The 27,196-nt window shown below is 37.2% G+C and overlaps 1 protein-coding gene across 4 annotated transcripts in view; it reads right to left on the bottom strand.

The window, feature by feature from the left end:
- LOC124721359 (ATP-dependent helicase brm) overlaps positions 1-27,196 on the bottom strand; it is a 439,280-nt gene that overhangs the window by 190,217 nt on the left and 221,867 nt on the right. For all 4 annotated transcript variants that reach the window (XM_047246290.1, XM_047246292.1, XM_047246291.1 and 1 more), the window contains 6 exons: positions 24,658-24,843; positions 24,429-24,555; positions 24,150-24,231; positions 23,262-23,419; positions 10,085-10,262; positions 5,236-5,478 (listed from right to left, as the gene is read on the bottom strand). In XM_047246290.1, the coding sequence (XP_047102246.1) occupies positions 5,236-5,478; positions 10,085-10,262; positions 23,262-23,419; positions 24,150-24,231; positions 24,429-24,555; positions 24,658-24,843 (974 nt within the window). The remainder of the gene's footprint in view (positions 1-5,235; positions 5,479-10,084; positions 10,263-23,261; positions 23,420-24,149; positions 24,232-24,428; positions 24,556-24,657; positions 24,844-27,196) is intronic.

Genomic DNA, 27,196 nt, shown 5'->3' with positions numbered 1-27,196 from the left:
AGCAATGCGCTTGGGAATCACATTTGTGTCGGTAGATAACACGTCATTGATGGTAACGACAGAGACACCTGCTGGAGTCTGGTACCCAAAAACATGTCTGATCTTTGTCCAGACTTGGGAAGATGATGTATGGCATCCAATGGTCTCCATGTACCTCTTCCAACACTCCTGTTTCCGTCTTTTTATAAGCTGGCGAATGCAGGCACGGAGCCGTTTAGAAGCTATTATGTGCTCCAGAGATGGGTGCCGCTTATGCTACTGTAGAGCCCACCTACGCTCTTTAATGGCCTCAGCAATTTCTGACGACCACCAAGGTACTGTCTTTCGCCAGGGGCATTTGCTTCAGAACTGTTTCAGAGATTCGACAGGCTGCAGACTGCTCCATTCACACCATCAACAGAACAGGCTCTGATAATGGTACGCTACGCCTTCAACATCGCTGGCAACCGGTTCTACAAAACGCTGGTGACTACTTTGAAGGACAGTAACAGGTACAAACATGTAACTCTCTTGTATCGGTTGTGAATAAATAGTTGCCACACTATTTGAGTTCCAACCCTCATAACTGTACACTCAGTAAACAAAGCTCTCACTGATCATGACAGACAGTTAGTTATGATAAATAAGACAGTGGCTTACAGTACTGATACTCCTCAGTAAACATCAGTCAGAATAATCAAAGACTCCAGAACAAATATTTTTAAGAACCGTTTACAAGAGACAACCTAGGATGAAATATTTTAATGAACCAAATTCTGATAAAAAATGTAATCTATTCCACAACAAACACATATGATTATTTGAAACTAGACTTCCGCACAAGCTAAGCAGAAACAACATTAGAAAGCTATGTAAAGAAACATGGATCACTACAGGCATTAAAGTATCTTGTGACAGGAAAAGGGAAACGTATATGCTGGCAAGAACAAGTAGAGATTCTACAGCAGATGCACACTACAAAAACTGCTAAAATTACTAAGAAAAGTTATTAGAAATCACACAACATGCAATTATGTCAGAAATCAGGAATCCTGACAAAACACTTAAGGCTGTATGGAGTGCAGTAACCCAAGAGATAGAACAATAAACCACAGAACAGGATAGCACCAGTAGTAACATAAATGGGAGGGCTATAAATGATCAGTCACAGGTAGCAGATACAATTAATAATCATTTCTTAAACATAGCAGAAAATATGTGGACAAACAGTTCAAGAGAAATATCACAGCAGTGTGTTAGAAAAGCAACACTTTTAAAATTAATAAAATTATATATTCTCTCAACAATAAAGGTAATATAGATTTGATGGGGACGGGGTCTCTCCTAGGTTGTCTCTCGTAAACAGTTCTTAAAAATATTTGTTCTGGAGTCTTTGATTATTCTGACGGATGTTTACTGAGGAGTATCAGTACTGTAAGCCACTGTCTTATTTATCATAACTAACTGTCCATCATGATCAGTGAGAGATTTGTTCCTAAATAATAAGTCCTGTCTTATCTGAAAATGTGTGTGTGTGTGTGTGTGTGTGTGTGTGTGTGTGTGTTCATTGTAAAGAAGTATTGTAGTAGTTCTAATATATGTCCCCCCCCCCCCCCCCCAGTGCATTAATGCGATCTTAGTAAATGAGTGTTCTTAAATGATCCTTTCATATAGTGTTCATTAAAAAAAAAAAAAAAGCTTATCTGTTTTAGTTGAAAATATTTGTCATGTATTATTGTTTTTCTGACATGTTCCACATCCTGGGGGACCTCCTCATTATGGATCAATTGGAATGAAAGTAAATCTAATCTAATCAATAGGAGATATGTCAGTAGCTACCGATCTGTTTCACTACTAACTTTATTTTACAAAATTTTTGAGAAGGTGATGTAGACTAGAATAGTATCCTCAGTAAATCACAGTTTGAATTTCAGAAGAATTGCTCTGCTGAAAGTGCCATTTACATGTTCACTCACCAAATTTTACAAGAATTAAATAACAAAATAACACTGGTAGGTAGTTTCTGTGACTTATCTAAGGCATTTGTCTGTGTGAATCACAATATTCTCCTAGATAAACTGAGCTTTTATGGGACTAATGGTATAGCCAACCAATGGATACTGTTATATCTAACCCAAACCATGCAGAAATTTGTACTTAGAAATTCAACCAATGTTGTCCAGGGATATTATTATGACTGGGGAGAAATCACATATGAGGTTCCCCATGGGTCTTAGGTCCACTATTATTCATCAAATACGTAAATTATCTGCTGTATAATACACAACAAGCAGAATAAATTCTTTTCACACGACACTAGTATTGTAATCAATCTAAGGATACATATGCAACAGAAGGTATGGTAAACAATGTTCTTAAAAGCATCACTAACTGGTATTCTGTAAATGGTCTCACCCTCAACTTTAAGAAGGCACAAATATATTCAGTTCTGCACATTGATGGGTACTACACCAATGTTAAGTGTGACACATGGTGAAGAAACTGGGTGTAAAATTAAAAATTCTTGGGTGTCTATACTGATGAGAATTTAAAATGGAAAAAGCATGTTTTGGAAGTTGACATATTCTGTAAATTTTCATTCAATAATGCCATACAAATAACGTTCTGCGGAAAGAAATTCTTCACTGCTCGAAATGTGCTGTAAAAATAATATATGGTGCTGACTAACGATCATCTTGTAGACATCTGTTTAAGGAGTTGGGATTCTGACTACTGCTTCATGGTATATTTACTTCCTTATGAAGTTTGTTGTAAATAATTCACTGTAGTTCAAAAGGAACAGTGATGTACATAAGTACAAAACCAGAAGGAAAAAATTACATTCATTACACCACATTAAGGTTGTCTTTGGCACAAAAAGGGGTACACAATGCTGCAACCAAAAGTTTTATCGCTTACCCAGTGACAGGCATACAATGTCTGACAGAGAGCAAAGTAAAATTTGAAAATAAACTGAAAAAGTTTCTCTTTTACAATTCCTGTTCTCTAGAATAATTTCTGTTACTGTAATGTGTAAAAGGTTGTGGATAGGAATTTCAAACGTGCATCTGTATGTTTTCTTAAAAATTAAATAAATAAAAAAAAACCTTGTAAATGATACCAGCATGGAGGCATATTTACAAAATAGTTTGTGACATGAATATAAAATTACTCATTCCACATCGTTACGACTTATCACATAAATGATCCATGGAACATGAAAATAACTAACTAACTACACAGAGCGTACATGCAATATGACTACAGCTACTTGGTCATGTTCATATGGACAAATTTAACTTTAACAGCAATTTCACTACCTTGCATAGCCTTCACTAGCAGTTCTTCAACTGCACATGGAGACAATCCTAAAAGCAAGAAATCTCATTTTGGGAGATGGTGACCACTGATACTTCCATCCGTTGTCATAACTGGTTAAGGGATGTCAAAAGTAATGTAGAATGGGCAAGATACAACCCCATCTTGTCCCAGACATGTTCAGTCTCACATTCATATTCACCTCAGAGAACACATTGAGTAATTCAGAAAGTGTATATGCAGTTGCATCATTCTGCTGGAAGAGCACTTCTCCTTTATGTTTGTGGAATGGCAACAGAATGGGCTGAATTATATCCTGGACTGTTTAGCATTCACTCAACAAAGCAGAATTGTATGGCCAAAGTATATTGTAGCTCCCAACACAACAATGCCCAGAGATGACTATATAACACTGTCTGATTCATTCATATAATTGTCACACTCCTGGTTTATATCACACTTGTAAATGACGATCACTGATACAAAAGCACAGTGTGTTATCTTCATCTTCACCATCACCATCAACAACAACTTTGGATCATTCATCCCACCAGTTGCATCTTTTCCTACAGCATCAGAGGCACATGACACATTTATAAGTTTGAGAGCAAGCCTGGCAATCTGCAACCTTGATGGTAGCTCAGCTTCCAGCAAATGGTTGGTGACAGCTCTAGATTACAATGTGAATGCAACATCATTCCTAATTTGTGCTATGAACATTAATGATTTCTTATGAGATGCAGCAGTCTAATTGTGAATCTGGCAATGTCTGGAGAATACAGCGGGTAGGGTAAGGCTTCTAATTTTCAGTCTTTCCAAATATGTTATGACAGGTTTTGCAACATGGGATTGAGCATTGTCATGCCAAAATCACCTTTTAATGTCTATGTGTATTATGGTCATTTGTCTTTCAGTGCTCAGCTCACATCAACTGCTTTCGATAATGATCTAGTGTGATTGTTTCCATCAGTTTCAGTAGCTTCGATAACCTTCTCTCTTCCACCACCAAGGCAGCATTAAGTGTAAAAAAAAAAAAACCTGTCCTTGAAGTGTTGATATCATTCTCTGCAAATTCTTTCACCAATAAGTGCTTCGTCACAGGTCGTACCCAGATTTTATGAGCCTCGACCACAGATTTCTTCATGTTAAAACAGAAAATTAAAACTTCCCCCAAATGATGACAATTGGGCACATAAGTTAACATATTCAATCAAGAATAACTTTATGACTGAATCACAAATCGACCAATATTTTGATGGAGCTATGTTTACAAATGCCTAAGCTGGTTGCGTGACCCACTCATGACCCACCACCTGCACCATCACTTGCCGCTACTGCCATCTATTGTAGTACAGCAGAAGGGAAGTTGTCGACCCAACATAGTGATGAATTGAGTTATTTACAAAAATTGTGTTCGACAACTCTGACCTAGTATGTCTACAGTGTTTACCTGTCAAGTGTGATGCCCAAAACAATAAACCAAATTTTCAAAAAGATCAGTGTTATGGGTTCAATTGTTTTAATGTACAGTTTGTGTTTTCTATATTTTGTACACAGGATGATGCTCTGCCTATACGTGCTCTTTCAGTTCCCTATGCAAATACAGAGTTTCCACATAATGTCTTAAGAATTTTTTTATTTTTCACTAGTGTACGGCAACATATGACAAGCCTGTAAAATGAAGATCACACTTTTCACATTGTCAATGCTGTTAACAATTTTCTTCTAGTGTGTTAATGCAGAAATACTTTATGTAAACACCAGACAATGCAGAGGCACTATAATAACAATATTTGCAAATTAATGTACTCAGTAACAAATTTATTAATAAGCACAAATGAATGAATTTTAATAAAATAAAGATGGTACATTACACTACGACTAAAAATTGTAAAGGAAAGAGGAATGGACAACCAAAAAATATGTGGTGCAATTTACCTTTTCTCCAGTTGTAGCAAATGGTGCATTGAACCACTGTTCAAATGTACTGCAGGATTTGAATATAGATGGAAGTAAAAAGTTCAGCAATGCCCAAAGTTCAGGCAACTTGTTCTGAAGAGGTGTACCAGTAAGTAGCAGACGGTGAGTGGCAACATAATGAGTGTTCAAAACCTGTGTTAACTTGCAGTGATGATTTTTCATGCGATGGCCTTCATCAATGACCATGTATTTCCAATGTAACTGTAAAAGTAATCCATAATGAACAACAAGAACAACAGAAATAGTAATATAATAATAATAATAATAATAATAATAATAATTAGTAGTAGTAGTAGTAGTAGTAGTAGCAAATGACATGGAAAATCATGCAAGCAGTCAGACCTTAAAAAACACACATTTTCACTGTAAATGGATTAAGAATGCCAATCAAGGGATGTAATGGAGGGAAGTGTGGGGGGTAAAAACTGCAGATATGAAGAGGCATGAACAGGATGACTACAGTGGAAACACACATCAAACCATTCTTCAGACTGAAGAGCAAATCAAACAACAAGATCAACAGATAAAAAATGAATAGTTACTGTTGTACAAAGATTGTTGACCTTAATGCAGTAGTCTACTTTCTATATATGAAGAAGGCAGACAATATCACTGAAATGGATTTCAGGGTGCATAGGCATATGTAGCTATCAGTTTTTTCTTTCTTTTACAGAAACTATAAAGGAACCAGAGAGTCTCACATCCCAGCACACATTAAATGTCTGGCTATGTGTGCACTGCTGCAAGTTTGACAGAGGGAAAATTATGAGCTATGAAAACAAAAAATTAGAACATTGAGAACATTACAATACAAAAGTTCATTTGCACAGTTTACAAACTGTGCCATCAAATCTGTAGATATTACAGAAAATGTGGCTGGAATACTTATATAATTACCCATCACATCCCATTCCAGTCATTGGAACATTCTACCCAATCAAAGGATGTCCATCTGTAAGAAGGCTGCCAGTAAACTGTGGCCATGTTTGACCAAACACAAAACTGAGTTACAATGTTCACCTGCTTCTTTATGTGCCTTTCTATTATTCCACCTATCCTCTACACCGTGGGTGGACAACTGATGGCCACAATGGGTTTCAATCACACCACAAAAGAAATTTGCAAAGTTACTCCTAATTGTCTGTCGACTGTGATTGTCTATCTCATTGACATATTTTGTTTTTCTATTCTTCCTTGTATTAATATTGGTAAATAATTCTTATGCACTATGGACTCATTAGAACATTACAACTATTGACTACTACCTTTGTTTTGTTGGTAATGCGCAAATACACGAATAAAAGTCATCAGATTGCACAGTCAATGGGAACTGAATTTATAATGAATTATCTGCAATCGGCTGCTTTCACAGGCATTTATTTTTCAATGACGACGTTTAAAGGTGCCTGGGAACCCATCTTCAGTTGTTTACTTTTATTTATACATCACAAACATATTTTCTTTAATACCATATTTTATGGACTATAAGGCACACTTCTTTCTTATAAAAATTTGCCTCCAAAATTCAGGGACTTCCTATACTCGACATTAATACAAAAATGTTGAATCTTTGATTTTAATTCCCACCAGTATTAAAAAGGCCATCTATTTGATATTGGGGGAAACCTATCTCTATCTGGCAACATGGGATTCAAGTGGCAGCAGCAGTGCACCTATGCGACAACATGAGTTGCTGGGATTCATAAGCTTGCTAACACTGTCTCGCTCCTGCCCTGCCATCACAAACCCAGAACACTGTCTAGCCTATGATGTGTCATTGCAGTCTATGGTGCCAGTGAACTTGAACTGAAAGTCATTTGTGTTATCAGTAACAGTACAATAGTTTTTTTAGTAGCTAGTTTCGTAATGGGGAAAAGATAAAAGATATTCATATGAAGCAGGCTATAGATTCAAAGTAATAGCACAGGAAGAAGAACACACAAACATAGCAGCTGAGTGGCATTTCAACCCTCCACCAACAGAAAAAACTAAATGTGCAAATAGAGGACTGAATGCAAAATGGTCAATACTAGAAAATGACGTACTGAAATAGATTGAAGGACACCATCAAAATGGCATTGGAATTAGTCCAAAATCATTTGAATACACATTTGTAAGCTAGCGCTACAGTGGAACTTAACAGACTTTAACGGTGGAGTTGGTTCATGCTATAGGTTCATGAAGCATCATGGACTTAGAATGAGAACCAAAACAAAAATATCTGAAAATGCCACAAGAGTATGAAGAGAAAATGTTATCTTTCCATCGCTTTATTATTCAAAACTGAAAGAAAACTAGAATGGAACTAAGCCAATTAGCAAATATGGATAAAACTTCTCTGGCACTCAATGTGCCACATAACAGAACTGTTGTCATGAAAGGTGCTGAAACTGTAACTCTAAAAACAAGTGGACATGAAAAAATGCAATACACTACACTGTTGTCCTTTCGTGTTGTGCTAATGATCATTTTCAAATGCAAAACAATGCCAAAACCTCCTGAAATACCACCAGGTGCTGTTGTTCACATACATGACAAGAGTTGAATGGATGAGGCTGGTATGAAATTATGGGTTAACCAAGTCCAAATATGAGAGGAAAGGAAAGGTGCTTTACTGAAGAAGAGTTCTCTTCTTGTGCTAGATCAGTTTAGTAGTCATCTGAAAAATTCTGTGAAAGAGACACTGAGACAGGGAAAACCAGATATTTCTGTTATTACAGGAATACTTACTTCACAAATGCAACCTCTTGATGTCGTGATAAATAAACCATTTAAATGTGTATGAGAGAGGAATGAAACAACTGGATGAAATCCAAAACGAATTCACACTGAAGGGAGCTTTAAAATTACCTACAATCAGATGAGTGTGTCAGTGGATAAAACAGTTATCTAGAGTAAGAGAAGACATTTTTGTTAAATCTTTCAAGAAGTGCAGCATAAGTAACACTCTATATGGCAGTGAAGAACAACTTATATATACGAAGAGGACAACAATGACAATGAAGAGGAGGAGGAGGAGGAGGAGGAGGAGGAGGAAGAAGAAGAAGAAGAAGAAGAAGAAAGTTCAGATGACAGTTTTCAGGGATTTGAAAGGTCAGTTTGGTTTTATACACGATTTTTTTTTTTAGTCTGGCTTTGCAATCTAATAATAAAAATTGTAAAAATGTTATTTTTTTAAAAAATTGCTTGAAAATTAAGTTGCATCTTACAGTCCATAAAATACGGTAACAGCATTGCAGAATTCTGTAATGGAATCTTTAAGACAGCTACTGTTAAACGTCAGACAGCTACTGTAAAACGTCATACGCAAAGAGACAATGTTCACAACACATAAATAAATTTAACATTTGATGAAGCGGTAAACATAAAATGAATGTACTCTCAAAAATGCATATATCATTGGCGTGGCATATCGGAAAAGGGGTGCCACTTATATCTGTGTTACTCCTAACCATTAACGTCAAGGACAAAAATAATAATAAAAAAAATTACACACACACACACACACACACACACACACACACACACACACACACCATGGGTCAGCATTTGTTACCCATACCTACTCTAAACAGGCAGTGGTTGTCTTCCTCACATTGTACTCTGTCATATAAGACTGCAACTATACTATTACTATCCCCCCCCCCCCCCCCCCAAATGAGAGTTGGCAGATGCTGTACAGTTCCAGCCAGAAATATTTTCAAGGTAGTACACTGTTAACTATTCTGACTGTTTAACAGCAAATCTATCAATATATTGGTTGAAAGAGGTATTTAAATCCTTACAGCCAAATATCAAACAATCTAAACTCCAGGCACAAATATCAGCAATGTAGGAAAAGACAGATCGCTACTTACTGTAAAGAAGACATGGTAAGTTGCAGACAGGCACAATTAAAAGACACTTACATATGTAGCTTCAAAGCCACAGCCTTCATCAGCAAAACACACATGACAGCTAACTCCAGCACCTTGGGCTGGAATGCCAGCCAAATACATACGTAAATCTGCTGCACTCTCATTTACTCAAATATGACACAGAAATTTAAGCACGTTATCAGTCAAAAACCAACCAATACGACATTACTGGTCAAGGAACAATCAACGATGTATGAAAGTCACTTACTTGGTCATTTGAAAGAATGACATTGGAGAAATCCCACTAAAATCTCAAACAAAAGTTCTACTTCTTATTTAGCAACAACATTATGGAGGAAAAGCTAAGAAGACAATGCACTCTCAAATAATGTCTCTTAGAAAGTTTTTCAAATGGGAAACAGTAACAGTCTTTTATAACAAAGTTAAAAATAAAGCTTCTGGTTGGAACTAATTTATTTTGTAAGCCTATTTCACTAAAGAACCAGAGAGTCAAATTTAAAGTTTCAATTGTACTGGTAACTATCTATAGTAAGCAACAGTTGTGCTACATGTTTATTAGCCCATCTTATTATTATTTTATATGTTGTTACCCTCTTTTTTCTCTAAAACGCTTAACCAACATTTTCTTCCATATTAAAGGCACCTTATACACATACATTGGTCCACTAGTACAGAAATTTAAAAATTAAGCATGTAACAAGGCACACTTAAACAGAAACTTTACTAGAAATATTCTCTGTTACTTGGCATATCCCATAAATACGAGATGTAACAACTTTTCTGGTTTTTCAAACAGCCTGAGATTCTACAAATTAACTACAAGAATTTCATTATGTTTCAAAATAATTTCAGGTAGTAAAAATGTAAAAACTCTAGAACCAAATGTCTGAAAACAAATAACAGTTTGGACAGAAATATTATTAACTAACTTTTGCAAGCATCCCCTTATCTTTGATGACATATTCATAAGTCGTGAGTAGCACGTTAAACTTTGTTGACCGCATCTGGCTCTGGATCTGACGACGCATAGCAGGAGAACCTTTATAGGCAACAACAATAACAGACGGTGCCCACTTCTCGAACTCCAGCACCCAGTTTGATAATGTCCTTTAAAGAAAAAGAAAAAAGTATGATAAAATACAACCATAACCATATACATCTTAAATCCACAACAAATACTAGTTTGCATGCAACCCACATTTGCAAGCATGCGCATGCGCGCGCGCGCGCGCGCGCACGCACACACACACACACACACACACACACACGCACACACACACACACACACACACACACACACAAAATTCCAACTACAATATGTAACTCCAGTCACAGTTGTAGCCATGTGTCAACTATAAGGAAGTGTAGCCATGCACCTCCTCAAGTATCCCAAGTTTTCATAATTTCGATTATCATACAGTTTGTGTATAGTTGACAAAGACAAATTATGTAGCAACTTGTGTGGGATGTTCTTAGTATTCTTATACATCTACATCTAGACTCTGTACTCCAACTTATGGCCTGTAGTGGAGGATAATTCAATTTCCATGTTTCCTATTTCATATGCAAATGGTATGTGGAAGAACAACTGCCATTACTACTCTGTACAAGGTCTTATTTCTCTGATTTTTGTGAGATGTATGTGGTGGGAAGTAAAATGTTGCTTGACTATACTCAGTATGTATATTATCGGAATGTTGAAAGTAAATCTCTACAAAATGCACAGGTTCCTCTTGTAGTGTCTGTTACTAGAATCAGAAAGCATTTCCATAACACCCTTGCACTTTCGAACTGAACCTGTGACATAATATGTCACTGTTTCTTTGATATTAATTATCTCCCATCCCCCATCAATTCGACCTGGTAAGGGTCACAGACTGATAATAAATACTCAAAATCTGATTGAATAAGTATTTTGTAAGGCACTTCTTTTACAGATGTGTAACATTTCCTTCAGATTCTTCCAATGACAGTAAGACGGGCTATTCCTACAACTAGTTTTATGTGGGCGTTCTACTTCATGTTACTCCTCAACCTTTTTATAGTTCTTACTATATGCAAAATAAATTGCATGTATTACCGTTCTGGGTCAACTGCCATACCCTGCACCAATCATCAATCCTCAAGAGATCTTCCCGAATTTTCTACAGTCTTCTAGCATTGCTACCTCCCTACAAGTAACATCACTGTCCACAAACGAGCTTACAATATTATCACTTAGATCATTTATATACACACACCAAAATTGCCTAAGGAATAACTAAAAAAATAGAAACATTAAAAAAACTGACCGAAGTAGAAAAATGAATGGAAATAAATATTAAAGTACTAGTCATTTGTCATTACTGTATTAAGAAAAGTTGTTATTTTATATTGTTGTATTGAAAAGAATTAAGTATGTTTTAAACAGGGGGACACAAATAACTAATAACTGCGTAAAATCATAATTAACAGTTAAGAATAGATTTAATGATGGCAGAAAGTCATCATTTAAACCGCGATGGAATGTTTACGGCAACTGCCATAACTGAAAATGGCGGAAAACAAACTGATGCTGTAAGTGCTCCAAACAAAGGAAGAGGTCTGATTTCAAGAATGTGGAGTCGTCATAAACAATTTGGCTGTTCAGAAGAAAAGCACTGAAGAAAACCAAGGAATTAGTGCAGGACAAGGCAGATTTCTATGCCTTAGAACCCTTAGAGTGAGAACTTCAACTGCCAGAATGTTAAGAAGTGCCTTGCAAAATGTAGGTAACATAATTGTTTCAACCCAAACTGTCAGAAACAAACTGCATGAAAAAGGCCTTCATGCCTATCGACCTTTAAGGCTTCCAGCTATTTGTCAAGGAAATAATGTTTTGTGGTGCCTACAACATCGAAATTGGACAGTGGATCAATGAGGGAAAGTCATCTTTACAGATAAACAATGCTTCGGTTTGCACCCAGAGTCAAGATGAGTGTTCATACAGAAGCAACTAGGTGATGCACAAAGTCTTATGAACATACATGAGATCCAAAAATTTCAAGGAATTTCTATCACAGTGTGGGGAGAAATAACGGTCGCTTGAAAAATGGATTTTGTTTTTGTAAGAGGAAAGTAACAGGCAAATCTTTAAATTCAAAACATTTTGCAAACTTTGGTGTTTCCGACTGCTGTAGAGTATGGGCCTGAATTCGTCATATCATACTGCCAAATCACAAGTTGCTGGAGCCGTTTTCAGTGGCTTGAAAGACACAATGTTTAAGTACAACAGTGACCTGCTCAGTCTCCTGAACTCAACCCAATAAAGCACCTTTGGGATAACTTTCACAGAAAAGTTTGAGATAATGTAGACAATGTCCAGTGCCTGGATCAGTTGCGCTCAGCTTAGATGTCACTGACAGATCAGTGCTTAAGATGGGATTACTCATCTCTTTTTATCAGTGACTAGGAGGTGCTGAGTTGCACGTAACCCAAGAGAAAGTGCTAGCGTTGACTGATGCCCAAAAAGTACTGACAATTGCCAGTGATAAGGTTTTAAGAACTTCACAATTTTATGACAGATTCTTTACAATTCTGGTGCAGCACTGTTTCTTCTGAAAAAATGTTAAGATCACTTACAAAGTTATGTAATGAAATGGTTGAATATTGTCACAAAGTTATGTAATGAGATGATTGAGTATCGTTACAAAGTTACGTAATGATATGTATATATGAATAGTTACATGTGTATCATACGTGTGTACTACTTCGTATAGAGGACTGGTGCATGGTACACAGAAATATGCAACAGAAGACAGTTAACACTAGCTTTCAAGCTCTTGCTCTTTTTCTAGTAAGCGTACATTTGGCTGTCAGGTTGTGTGTGTGTGAATGTGTGTACTCTTACTAGAAAAACAACAAGAACTTGAAAGCTAGTGTTACCAGTGTTGTATTAAGAGCTTCTGTGTGCCACACATTAGTTCTCAACAGGTAATTAGTTGCCTTTCATTTATTTTACTCATTTCTCTATCCACGAATTTCCATTAATGTTGTACGTATACACGAGGTCTCTTCAACAAATTCCAGAACATTCATAATTTTGCGCCAATGGTGTGTTAGAGCAGAATACAGTTGGCATCCCTGCACATGAGTGTGTATAATGTGTAGCTGCCAGAAGTTCCACTGCTGTGTGTCTGTTAGTTATTGTTCAGTACTGTACTGAGTATAACATTGTGTTGTACAGTTTGCAAATTTCGATATGTCCGAGTTAGAGGAGCAATGCATCTGCTTCAAATTTAGCGTAAAACTCAGGAAGTCTACAGTGATGAGTGCTTAAGCCATACTTAGTGTTATTAATGGTTCACATGATTTAAAAAATTAAAGATGACCCTTGATCAGGACCCCCTGCAGCATCTACCGATGACAATCACGTCAGGCACATCAATGAAACAGTGTGAGCCACTCGAAGACTGACTGTCCCAGAGATTGCTGAATAACGTAGAATTTCAGTTGGATCATGTCATATCCTGACACGGAATCTTGGAATGCACCATGTTGCTGGCAAGTTTGATCCGCGGCTCAGAAAGACCATCGCCTGGCAATCTGTGAAGAGCTCTTGAATCGCACAAATGAGAATGAGATGTTCTTCAAAAGAATCATAACTAGTGATGAGACATGGGTCTATGGCTATGATGTTGAGACCAAGGTCCAATCTTCACAACTGGTTAGGAAATGTTCTCCAAGACACACACACACACACACACACACACACACAAAAGGGGGGGGGGGGGGGCGCTTGTGTCAGTTCAGGTCAAATGTCAAAGCCATGCTGATAGTTTTCTTTGACTTTAAAGCATTAGTTCATAATGAATTTGGCAACACGAGCAAACTGTTACTCAATGGTACTATTGGGACACGCTGCGATGCCTGCAAGAAAATGTGAGAAGGAAATGGCCCGAAATGTGACTAGACAATTCATGGCTCTTGCATCACAATAACGCACCCGCACATTCATCTCTGTTGGTGCATGACTATTGCACAAAAAACGAAATAACTGTGCTGTTTTATCCTCCATATCCTCCAGACCTGGCCCTGCAGATTTTTTTTTTTTTTTATTTCCAAAGTTCAATCTATGTTGGAAGAACAAAGATTTGCAACAATAAATGAGATAAAAGAAAATTTGCAGACAGTATTTCAAGCATTCCAGCAAGACGTGTACCAAGACTGCTTCCAGAAGTGGAAATGGTGTTGGGAGCGGTGTATCAATTGTAGAGGAGAGTATTTAGAAGGAGACCAAGCACAATAAGTAAAAGATAAGTGTAGAAAAATTTTGTGGAAAAATTTCTGGAATTTTTTGAACAGACCTTGTACCGGGTAGATTTCCTATGATTTTTCGTTAATAGAAAAGTAGTTTGTTCCTTAGACAATTTTGTGTGTATAGTAACAAACTTACAGCATTTCCTTGTGGTCCTCCCAAAATTACTTTGACATCTGTAGGTTTCACCCCATTAAGAATATTGTAACAAGTTTTATCAGTTGGGAACTGTTGAGCCCAATTATAAATCTGGTTCAATACTTTGTAAGCTCATATTTTGTTCATTAAATGACAACGTGGGACATCATGAAAAATGACAATTCAAGACATCATGAGAAAACATAATAAAAAATTCGAGCTCTCGATGATAATCCCCATAGTCTTAATCAGGAACTATTGTCATGCTCCCATAGATTGTGTCAATGTCTCAGATGCTAGTGGTGTCTTCTGTAAAGTAAACAACTTGGCAAATTCCTCTGGAGACTATCATCATTGGATCCTGCTTCCACGCAACACCAAGACGTAGCCACTGTCCTGGCTTATGTTACTGCCACATATTCTGATCTCTATGATCTCGTTAATGGCTGAGACTCGGTAGGTTTAAGCATGGAACGAGATGTTTTGTTTCATGACACATAATTTTATGTTTATTTGTGAAGTTGTGTTCAGAACAGCACATATTTTTTGAAATTACAATTTTCAATGTGTCACTGGTCTCCTTCACAGTGTTGAGAAACTGTAGAGACTCACTGATCAATATGGTTGCTTTTGCATTGACAAGAGATAGTGTACCTTGCAAGGATTCTAAGGCCAAGACTTTCTTTAAATTAGAACCACAATGCTCAGTAACTGCTGATTTTTTGAAAATAACAATTTTTAATGTGCCACTAGTGTTCTGTATAATGTTCAGAAACTGTAGGGATTGACTGATGAATATAGTTGCTTCTGCACTAATGAGACATCATGTAAATTCCATCGACCATAAGGGCAAGACATTCTTTACACTAGAACTATGGAAACATCAAAATGACAATTTTGAAAAAGTCTACCCATAACAACAATATTTCCCCTTTCTTGAACTATTTTAAATTTTGAGAGTTAGACTGTGCAAACAGTGTTATACACTGTACTCCTAACACTGTAGGAACAATCATTTTGATGGCTTAATATTTCTTTACATGCCGATATTCCCTGAGAGTACTGCAAATGCTCAGTTGCATTGCACATAGCTGCAACTTGATGCTACAATGTATGCTGTAGCTTCTGAGTTTATCATTGTGTTGCATCATGCCTAAAATGCCTGTTGTGTGTAAGCCATGACAAGAGATACTGACACCAGCTCATAAGTAGTTAGACAAGGAAGTAATTAAATATTTAGAACATTTGCAACAAGTTTCAGAGTATGAGTAGTAAGATGGTGAAATTGAAAGACACACAGAAATAGCAGTGATGATTATATTCCAGACAATGTCGAATGCAGTAAAAGCAGTTGTGAAGTGTCTGGACAAGTTACATCAATAATTGTTACAGTGGCAAGATAAACTCCTCCATCAAAGGCATGACATTTGATACAATACAAAAAGGCAAAAGAGGAGAAGGTAGTCAGAATTCAGAGAAGACAAGGCAGAATGGGAAATTTTGGACATCATCTTGAACGTATCTGCAAAACCATAAAAGTAAAACATTTCACATCATACAGAAGGACCACTTCCACTTGTGAAGGAAAACATCACTTCAAGGTGCTGTCAGTTCTTGGTGGCTGCTAATAGATGACATGATGTTAAAACACACTAAACTGCACACACAGACAGAAGCCCACTAAACACCAAATGGTGTGTTTCTCTTTTTGAGAAGATTTATTAATGGATGTTTAGTATGCTAAGGACTTTTTTTGTACCACAGGAATCAAAATTGATAGCTTGTGATTAGAAAACTGATGACCATAGTTCTTTCACAACACAATATCACGCGAGAGTTTTAGAGACAATATGAATTTTTTATGCTTTGATATCAGGGAACAAATGCCAATAAGACTCAAAACAGACAAGTTTGCTTTGGTGTCACATATTTTGAATTATTTCATTGCTCCTTGGTTTATAGTTGAGGACAACACATCACAACTGATGAACAACTCTTTCCCACTAAGGACAGATGCAGAGTTACACAATGCATGGCCAGTGAGGTAGATAAATTTTAAATTAAATTTTGGTTAGCACCTGAGGTAGATTCCTAAAATCTGTTCAATGGATCTTCATACATAGGAAAGGATTAACATCAGCCAGAGAATCAAACCCTTTCCACATACATTGTAATGAAAATTGTGGCACCATTCCTTAAACACCAGGAATTTGACAAGAGACAATTTTTTCATATCTATGCACCTGACTCAAATACTGAAGAAGGAAAGTAGAAAAATGAGTATTTAACATCCCATCGACTACGAGGTCAATGGAGATGGAGCACAAGATCGGATTAGGGAAGAATGGGAAAGCAAATTGGCCGTGTCCTTTCAAAGGAACCATCCAACATTTGCCTTGAACAAGTTAGGGAAATCATGGAAAACCTAAATCTGTATGGCTGGATGGGGATTTGAACTATTGCCCTTCCAAATGCTAGTCCACCGTCCTAATCACTGTGCCACCTTATTCAGTGAAATACTGAAGAGTAATGGTACAAGCCTAGTGGGTACAGAGAACCATTTGAGAAGAGTGATACCAAAATCAATAAGAGTCCCAAAAGCAGCACTATAAAACAACTGTGATGTGTCACGAGGACAAAACCTTGTCAGTGTATCAAGACAAGAAAAAGAGAAATGTTCTCATTCTCAATACACTTCATTCAAGTGTACACATACGTAGCAATTTGAAATTTCTTCCATAAACTGTAGAATGCCACAACAATATGAAATATTGAGTGGATGTACTAGATGATGTGGCCACAAAATATTCAGTGAAAGTACCTCTGCAGAGATGGTAAGTGTAAGTGTTATACAATATACATGATTTTGTCAGAATAAATGCATGATTTCTTTACAGATCAGTTACAGGGAAAGTCATCAGTCATGGGCAGTGTCTGCAGCATCTCATCAAAAACTAAGACAGCCCATATGAAAAATAGGTGCCAAAGAGTATTTCCTGCAACCAGCAATGGGTCAAATAATTATGACATAACAGCAAGATAACAATGCAGTGTTGAAATGTGAGAACAAGGAAACTTACTTTAATTTCTATTATACACTTACCCCAAAATCAGTTCAATCACAAATAAAGATGATTACTAAGAATGAAAATAATTTACAACATCGGTTTGAATGTTCTCATTAAAAAAGTTTGCTTTTGTACTTGTCAATGTGTTAAAATAGAAAAAAAGGGTAGCTCTGCCACTGTGGACAATTTGACTGCTGCTGCAGTTATAGGTATATACTGTTAAAAGTATTGCAGTTTTAGTGTACACCTGGTACAACATCTCTTTTATCTTCTTAAGCAGTCACAAAATAGGTCCTCTGCCTTATCTTCCCAGGATCCTATCTTGCTATGGCTAGAAACCCTCAATATGGTCAATGTTGAATTATATACTGTAATTGGAAAAAGATTGTCCACATTACTACTGAAGGAGAACTTACATTCTTGCAGAACAGAAAAAGTAATTATTAATGTAGCCTCATTAAACTGCAGGAGCATCCATAGTAAAGCTCCAGAATTAGTATTGCTTATAAAAGGGAATGATTCCCACAAAGTAATAAGAAGAGAAAGTTGGCTGAAATATAAATAATATACTAAATTCAGAGTGGAATATAAAGGGTGACTCAAAAGTCATGTACCATAGGACAAATAGGGTGAACCAGAACGCCATCAACAAACTTTCAGTTTGGACCAAAACAAGAACAAAAGTCTAGTAAACATGGGCTCTAAAGTGCATACCTTAAGAGCTATGAGCACTTGTTCAGTAGATAGGATATGTTTCACAGTGGCAAATATGAAGCAGTGCTCATAGCTTGTAAGTTACACATTTTAGAGCCCATGTTTACTGGACTTTTTTTTCTTGTGTTGGCCCATCCTACCACCTACTAAAGTTAGTCTTTGGAGTTATGGTTCATCCTACTTGTCCTATCGGACATGAATTTTGAATTGATCTGTATATCACAAGGATTGGAGGGGTACTTATTACCAAAAAGAACTCACTGATATCTACTAAGATTATAACATAATTAAAACTGAAATAATGTGGGTAAAGGTAAGAATTACATATGGATCAAACATGGTAATTTGATGTTTTTGTAGACTGCTTGCCTCAATAGGCATAGCAGGAGAGCACTTCAGAGAAAACTTGGAGAATATCACTAGTAAATTTTCTGATCACATTATTGTAATAGGAGGAAGCTTCAATTTGCCAGTTGTGTAATGGGAGCACCATGTCACAAGAGGTGGAGGTACATGTGGTACTGTTCTGAATGTCTTGTCTGAAAATTACTTTGAGCAGACAGTTAGGAACTTACTCGTGTGGACAATGTTGAAGATCAAGCCACTAACAGGGCCAATACTTTCAAATCAGTTAGTATAAAAGATGTTGTTATAGTAACAGCAAACACACTACGGAGTACTGAATAGTAAACATAAAATAGTCAGCTCTGAGGATAAAAAGCTTCATTACAGATTTAAGTGAGGTCAAGGCATAGTTGATAAACAAAGGCAGAATGAAGCCAAAATGAGTGTAAGGAGATTGTTGTTGTTGTTTTGCTATGGGGATGTACGGGCACTGAATGGCGAGGTTATCATCAACCTTACAATTATTAAAAGATACAAATGTGAGTAAAAGTGCTAAAAACATTGGCACATTCACTCACTCACTGACTCTTACCTCACTTGCATTGACCCACACAATCACTCTATATCACACACCATAAAATAATTATATATAAAAACAAAGATGAGGTGACTTACCGAACGAAAGCGCTGGCAGGTCGATAGACACACAAAAAAACACAAACATACACACAAAATTCAAGCTTTCGCAACAAACTGTTGCCTCATCAGGAAAGAGGGAAGGAGAGGGGAAGACGAAAGGAAGTGGGTTTTAAGGGAGAGGGTAAGGAGTCTTAAGTCTTTCCGCTCCCGGGATTGGAATGACTCCTTACCCTCTCCCTTAAAACCCACTTCCTTTCGTCTTCCCCTCTCCTTCCCTCTTTCCTGATGAGGCAACAGTTTGTTGCGAAAGCTTGAATTTTGTGTGTATGTTTGTGTTTTTTTGTGTGTCTATCGACCTGCCAGCGCTTTCGTTCGGTAAGTCACCTCATCTTTGCTTTTATATATAATTTTTCCCACGTGGAATGTTTCCCTCTATTATATTGACACCATAAAATAAAGGAGATATAATGAAAAGGTGCTACACCTGGGATGAAAACAGAAGTAAAATGACAGAGGAGCTAAAACAAGAGCACCGGGATATGTGACTGACTGATCATTTACAAAAAAACTATGGGTGAGTAAGTCACCCTGTTAACACATTAAGAACATTTCCCAAAACTTTTGGACCCAAGATTATAAAACTTCAAAACCTTCAAACTCTAACCACATTCATTTCAATGCTACTTAAAATAGAGAGCAGATCTGCTGGCAAATCTACCAGATCTGCCGGAAAATCTGCCACTGCCCTCTAGTCTGAAAATAAAACACAGCGTATTGAAAGTGGCCACAGCGACCTTCTGCCACAAGCACCACATGCTGAAGGGTCCTCTCACTGGAGCAAGAAGCCATGTGTCAGAGAACTGTGGCCTGTGCAAAGGCAAGTAAGGAGGACCTCATCCTGTGTTTGTGACTGAAAGGAGGTACATCATGTCCACACAGTGTGCTTTACTAGACACAGATTATTATCTGTCAATTCCAGCCACTTGTCTTCCCATCGATGCATGACTCTATACCTAAACAGCAAGGTGATAGCACGCAGGGTGATTGCACACTGAAATAACTGAGGATCATGACATACCTCCTTATCTGCTACATCCCTCCTTTCATTCCCTGCAATACACATGTGCCCTGGTACCCAGCAAAAAAACGCTTCCTTCCCCAGCCGTTGTAGTTAGAGAAGCACATCCTGGATATTTTGGACTACTTTATCTGCTGGGTACAAGTGTTATAGAGAGAGAGAGAGAGAGAGTGAATGGCACTCAGAGAATCAGAACAAACAAGGAATTTTGCAGTCAAAGCACATTTCATATGCTCCAGTGCCTGCAAGATTGCATATAATTCTTCATCGAAGACAGTCAAGTCTTGAGGTGCTTGGAACTTAAGGTCACAATCAGGGAAAACAACAGTGCAACCAACGGAGTCCCCAGTTTCAGAGGTGGACGAGCACCAGTATGGTATGCACATGAATTCAGAGCAGTGAGGAACTTACATGTCTGATGCAGCATGAGGAGCTCCCATCAGATGGTAAGCAGGGGTTCCCCAGACTTAGCACAGAGTTTGGAGTCAAAAATGAGACCCAGAAACATCATCGAGTCTTTACAATGTAGAATGGTATCCCTCACCTGCAAGTCCAGTAAATTAAAAATATGACAAAAATGATTAAAATGAACACACGCGCTCACGCTTGTTTTGAACAAGAGAATGGTGTCCCTCAGGGCAGTGTTTTCTCACACACACACACACACACACACACACACACACACACACTCTCTCTCTCTCTCTCTCTCTCTCTCTCTCTCTCTCTCTTAACACTTTATCTGCGGAAAACTGAAAGCCCATCTTTGTAGCACACTTCTCTAATGATGAGCTGTTGTTAGAAGATTGGAGGAGAAAGAAAAAACAGCAAAGCCATCCACAAATAAGCAGAACTGTAAGGGACTCTGTACTGTAGACATGATACTGTTTATGGCTATGGCAAAGGGGCTAACATCTAAAACACTGCCCTGAGGGACACCATTCTCTTGTTCAAAACAAGTTGAGAGCATGGAACTAACGTGTGACCTAAAAAATTGCCGAGATAGGAAAGATTGTATGAAGATAGGGAAGCGGCCACGCCACGAAAGCCGCAATTGTGAAGTTGCATGAGAACACTATGTCTCCAAGTAGTGTCAAAGGATATACCAAGACAAAACGATGAAAACTCCAGGTACGAACATCAACAATGTAGGAAAAGACACATTGCTACTTACCATAAAGAAGACATGTTAAGTTGCAGACATGCACGATTAAAAGACACTTCCATAATGCTTTTGGCCACAGCCTTCATCAGCAAAAGAGAAACATACACCATTCATATATACAAGCATGCACACCTCATGCTCATGCACACGTGAGCGCCAACTCCCGCATCTCGGCCCAGCCCGAGATGCTCGAGTTGGCTGTCATGTGTGCATGAGGTATGCATGTTTCTGTGTATGACAGCTGTGTGTTTCTCTTTTGCTGATTAAGGCTGTGGCTGAAACCTTTATGCAAGTGTCTTTGGATATACCCAGACAATGGCGTTTATGTAGAAAAGCTTGTTGAATAGCTGCTTCTAGTAAGGTCACATTGTTGAAAACAGACCAAAATCTTTGGAACCTACACAGAGTTTCAGATGGCCACTGGATCAACCTACTAAGCAACATAGGACTCTTCCCTCAGCAGCAATAGTTTAATTTGTGAATATAAGACAACCCCGTATTTTTCAAATGATGAACTTTGGGTAAAACCTCATCTTGGGTAAACATGGTCAATACCTGGGCACTGCTGAGTTTTTCAGTTGGTACTGTAATATGATTCCTCTTTTTGACCCTCATATGAATGCCCAAATTGCAGATATTGAGAAGTGTGATTGTAGAATAGAAAATCAACTAAACTCATTCAATAGTGAATGGGACCTTGGCTGCATCAGATCCTGAGAGAGAGAACTTGCTCCCCTTCTAGCAGCAGTTTATTGTGGCAGTCCTTGTCATGAATAGTTGTAGCTCTGTGCATCAATCTATTTCATGTATTTAAAACCCCTCTCTTCTGGATTGGGTGATACAAGCTCTGCACATCAAGATTTAAGTGAATGTGTGTCACCTTGTGATATACAAAGTGACAAAGCTGTCCAACTGGTTTTCCTTTTGCCTCCAGTCTGATAGTGAACTGGGTGCCAGAGAGCATTACTTCAGGGTCATATGAAGATGGACGAATACAACCAAAATTCAAGGTGTGTTCTTCAACATTATTCATAAAGAAGTTAGATACATCTCGAGATAGTGAAGAGCCCATGGGCATTCTGTCAGTCATTTTATTCTAATCTGACATGGCAACAATAGCAAAAATGTTTTAAAATGGACATCATCACAAAAAACTTCAATCCCATTAAACTAATTTAGGGATTCCTGAAATAATGTCACACTAATAATTAATTGAGTTTACTTCCTTTCTCAATGAAGATTTGTTTGTCCCACGAATTTGTCCATGTGATTGCTTATTTCAACAAATTAAAACTGTGTGCCAACCAGGAGTCCAAGTTGTTGATAAACATTAGAGAAATGGGAAACAGTCAGTGATAAGTTAGATTTCTGCGTTAATCAGTGTTTGGATGGCTCAACTGATATGGTACTGCCAGGGAAAAGGAAGTATCCAAAGTTAAACCTTGAATGGCATAAAGTTTTAGCTTGTTATACACAATCAACGTAGAGCATCTTCTATCAAGAGTAATGGAATTTTAAGTTTTATCAACCCCTCTTCTAACACCGAAAAACCTTACACTAAAATGTTTATAAAGAATTGTAATAGAAGTTTACACTTTTTCAGCAGCAAATCAATGTAAAATTATTGCTTCATAAATGACACTTTGAGAGCTCTTTATTAAGGAGGAACAAGTTTAAAACAACTTACGACAATGGGACAATAATCAAAAATGGCCCATTGACTTTCTTGCGTTCCATTAGGTAGGTGATCAGTGCAATTGTCTGAATAGTTTTTCCAAGACCCATCTCATCTGCAAGAATTCCATTCAGATTGTTGTTGTACAGAGACACCAGCCACTCCAGTCCCTGGTGAGTATGAAAAAACATTAAAGGACTGTGTAACACTGTCATCAGAAAGACAAAATACTGACTAGCTATTTTACGACATCTTGATTTTGAATCATCTAATGAAGTGCTTGATGTCAACTCAAAATAATTAGCAAATGATGACTATATTTTTACCCTTCCAACTGTAAACATACAAAGTCCTTAAAAATACAAAGAAAGGTTAAAATTTCTGACATTATGTGCAGGTTGGATCAATTTTTACACAGACTTTTATTTGATGTGATAATGCTATAACCATGAATTGAAAAGACTACAGTTTGTTACTGAGATCATAATTCCAGCATTTTACATGTCATTCTATGATGTTGCATTAAGTTAAAGCAAAAATTTGTGTAAGTACATTGATATTAAAGATCTTTCATTTATAAATGATTAAAAATCCATCTGGGGTTTAGGGAAAATGCTTAAACCAGCTAACATATCTTAAAAACTAGCAATGTAATTATTAAATTGTGTATGTCTTACAGTGAATACTATCTATAATTATTCCTACTTTTTGCTATACATATTATACTCTAGTCAATATATTACAGGAAAAATTCGGCTATTTTCTGCAAAAATGTTGTGAGATTGACATTTTATGCCAAAACAAAAATACTATTGTGTTAGGAACTTCTAGAAATAACTTCTAGAAAGAAACAAAGATAACAAGAAAATTATAAATTTGTATCTTTTGCAACAGACTCACTTTTATCTGGTATTCCTTCAGTTTTCCATTAACTAAAATAGTTGCCTGTTCAGTCACAATTTCATTGATAGTGTGGGCAATGCTGAAACACAGTTCATAAATGTCCTAAAATGCGGTCAGTTTAAGATCAATATTATATTTGACATACAAGAGACAGATAGATATTCTTTCTGCATGGTGTACTAGAATCTTGTCATTACTACTGGTAAGACTTTTAAATGAAAATGATCACAAAAAATGATTACAAATACAAAAATTTTGAAGTGCTAAATGTCTCACCTGTAGTAAGTCTGTTCCTCTGTTGATGATTTGTATTCATCATCCTCAACTTTTGCTTTCTTTATTACTTCCCTTGCTTTATCTGCATCTGATTTAGTAGGATCAGAACTGTCATCTTTACTGTTGGCTAAAAGGAGATTTTTTTACAGTTTTAGTTGCAAAATCATGGTATGGACACCTTACTGTTAAGTGGAATGTTTACAAAATATTTGTCTTTCATGAAACTCACCAGAAAATTCTTGGTCTTCATCATCTGAATCATCAGAGTTGTCTTCATCATCATCATCTTCTTCATCTCCATCTTCTTCATCCTCCTCATCATCTTCTTGTGGCACAGCTTCCCAGCCTGGATGTGCCTCCAACCATGCCTGAAGTTGGCTTTCTAAAGGAGCTTCTTCTCCACTGAGCTGTTTTCCTGTCAAACCAGGAACCATCAGTGCTAACAGATTCATGAAATTTTCTGTATCTAATTTCAGACTTTGAAACATGACAGAATTAAAGATAAAATCACATACTATAAATTCTACTTGGTAATATACTTTCATTTTTCATTTCTCCTCCAGGAGATACAATACATGAACAAAAATCAAGCAAGAAGTTTATATTGTGGGTTAAGACTAAGTGCTAGATTTCATGCATAGGATATGGTGTACTAGAACACACATACACGGTGCACCATATAACTTACATGCTCTGAATATTTCATGAACTGAACATAGATTCCAGAAAATGATAGCACTCAGAGGGGAAAGTAACTTGCTGTATTGTTAACACTTGCTCCTTTTTCCCTACTGTGATACTGAAGCAATTTTTTTTTTAATAGCAATTGTTTAAATAAAAGTGCCAAGGCAGGTGGCAAGATGCTGTCACTCCTCCAGTAAACGTGAACAACAATGCTGAAAGCGGCTCCTTCCGAAGCAGGAAATGATAAATTCCTAATGACTTTTATACATTCAGAAAGGAGAGACAGCATCCTGCTGTCAGCCTTGCATTAGTATTTAGATAATTACCCAGCTTGTTATGACTTCACTCCAAATCTTTTTTATAAAATTCTTCCTTTAAAGAGGAGTCGAATTATGTTTAAAAAATACATAGGGTACAGTTTTTATATAACTATTGTTTATTTACTATACCAGTAAATAAAAAAACATTTAAGTGTTACCAATACAGTACATTATTTGCCACTTCACATAGTATCATTTGCCGAAAACTTTGTTTTCATATCCAAAATCATTTACAAAATGTTTGAGCTGTGTAATTTACATGTTTCACCTTGCATATATTACTGCAATGATATGCATTACCATAAGTAAGTTTAAATGTGTCCCACACCTCCTTCCATCATCTTTTATGCAACTGTATTATAATCAAACAATATACAGATCTTTAATAGACACTTCCAAGAAGTAAAGTAATTGTTGTAGAAATCTATCTCACTACAAATTATAAAACAGTATATAACAGTAGTATTTAGTTGCAGATCATGATAGATGAATAAGGAATGAAAAAAGGTTACAGTTTAACATTCTGTTGACAAATCATTGCACACTGACCATTATATAAAGGTAAATTAGGCTTAAGCACTACGTCAACAAGCCACTTTCCTCGATGTAGACCTCCACCTCAAGGACAGCTACATCAGCACCTCCATCCACCAACAGTACCACCACACTTCAACAGCTGTCACCCATTCCACATTAGGAAGTCCCTCCCATACAGTTTAGCCACCAGTGGTTGTCACATATGTAGTGATGAGCAGTCCTTTTCCAAAATACCAAGGGTCTCACTGAGGACTTCAAAGACTGAAATTATCACCCAATCCTGTCTGGAAACTGATCTGCATGGCCCTGTCGATCCCCCCCCCCCCCCCCCCCACCAGTCACTATCCCCCCAAATACCCACTGTCCAGTGCCAAAGCAGCACCCACCTCAAGACTCAGTACCACCCTGGACTGGAATACGGGATACACATTCTCTACCAGGTTTTCGACTGCTTCTCGTCATGCTCTGAAATGAGAAATCCTCTTTACCTCGCCCACAGTAGTATTCTCGCATACAACCAACTATGCCATATCCTTGTCTGTGTCTACTCGCAACACCTTTCCTCATATACTGCTATATGAGGTGTGTAAGAAAGTAATGAGACTAACAACACTGTGAGCAAACTGGCAAAGCTCTGCTGTTTTACTTATGTACACCAGTGTCTTCATCCCTTTTAGATACTCAGTCTGAATTTCAGCTTCGTATGGCCATCACATGATTTTTGAGGGTACCATTAGTGAAGTTGTGATTTTGTTGTGTGTTACAAAAATTGTACAGCAGCATTACGCCATCAAGTTTTGTGTTCAACTTGGGGAACCCATGAGTGTGACCTCTGAAAAGTTGAGACAGGATTATGGGGAACATTCCTTATCATGAGCACAAGTTTTTTCCTGGCACAATTCATGTTTGGAATGCCAATACCACACTGAAGATAAACCTCATTCAAGGAGACCGTTCGTTCCAGAAACTGACAAAGATGTTGAATTTGTGTTGTGCATAAAGAAATCTTTCCTCCAGGGCAAATTGTCAACCAAGTGTTTTACAAAGATGTCCTTGAAAGGGTCAAGTCGTCCTACTCACCTGATCTGAGTCCATGTGATTTTTTTTCTTTTTCCCGAAATTGACAAATGTTTCAAAAGGGCGCCATTTTGGGACTCTGGAGAACATTAAAGAGAATGTGAATGACATGTTAAAAGCCCTACCGGATGAAAGCCTTTCAGTGCTCCT

The sequence above is a fragment of the Schistocerca piceifrons genome, chromosome X, assembly GCF_021461385.2.
Source record: "Schistocerca piceifrons isolate TAMUIC-IGC-003096 chromosome X, iqSchPice1.1, whole genome shotgun sequence".
Taxonomy (NCBI): Eukaryota; Metazoa; Arthropoda; class Insecta; order Orthoptera; family Acrididae; genus Schistocerca; species Schistocerca piceifrons.
This window is presented reverse-complemented; position numbering and strand designations above follow the sequence as displayed.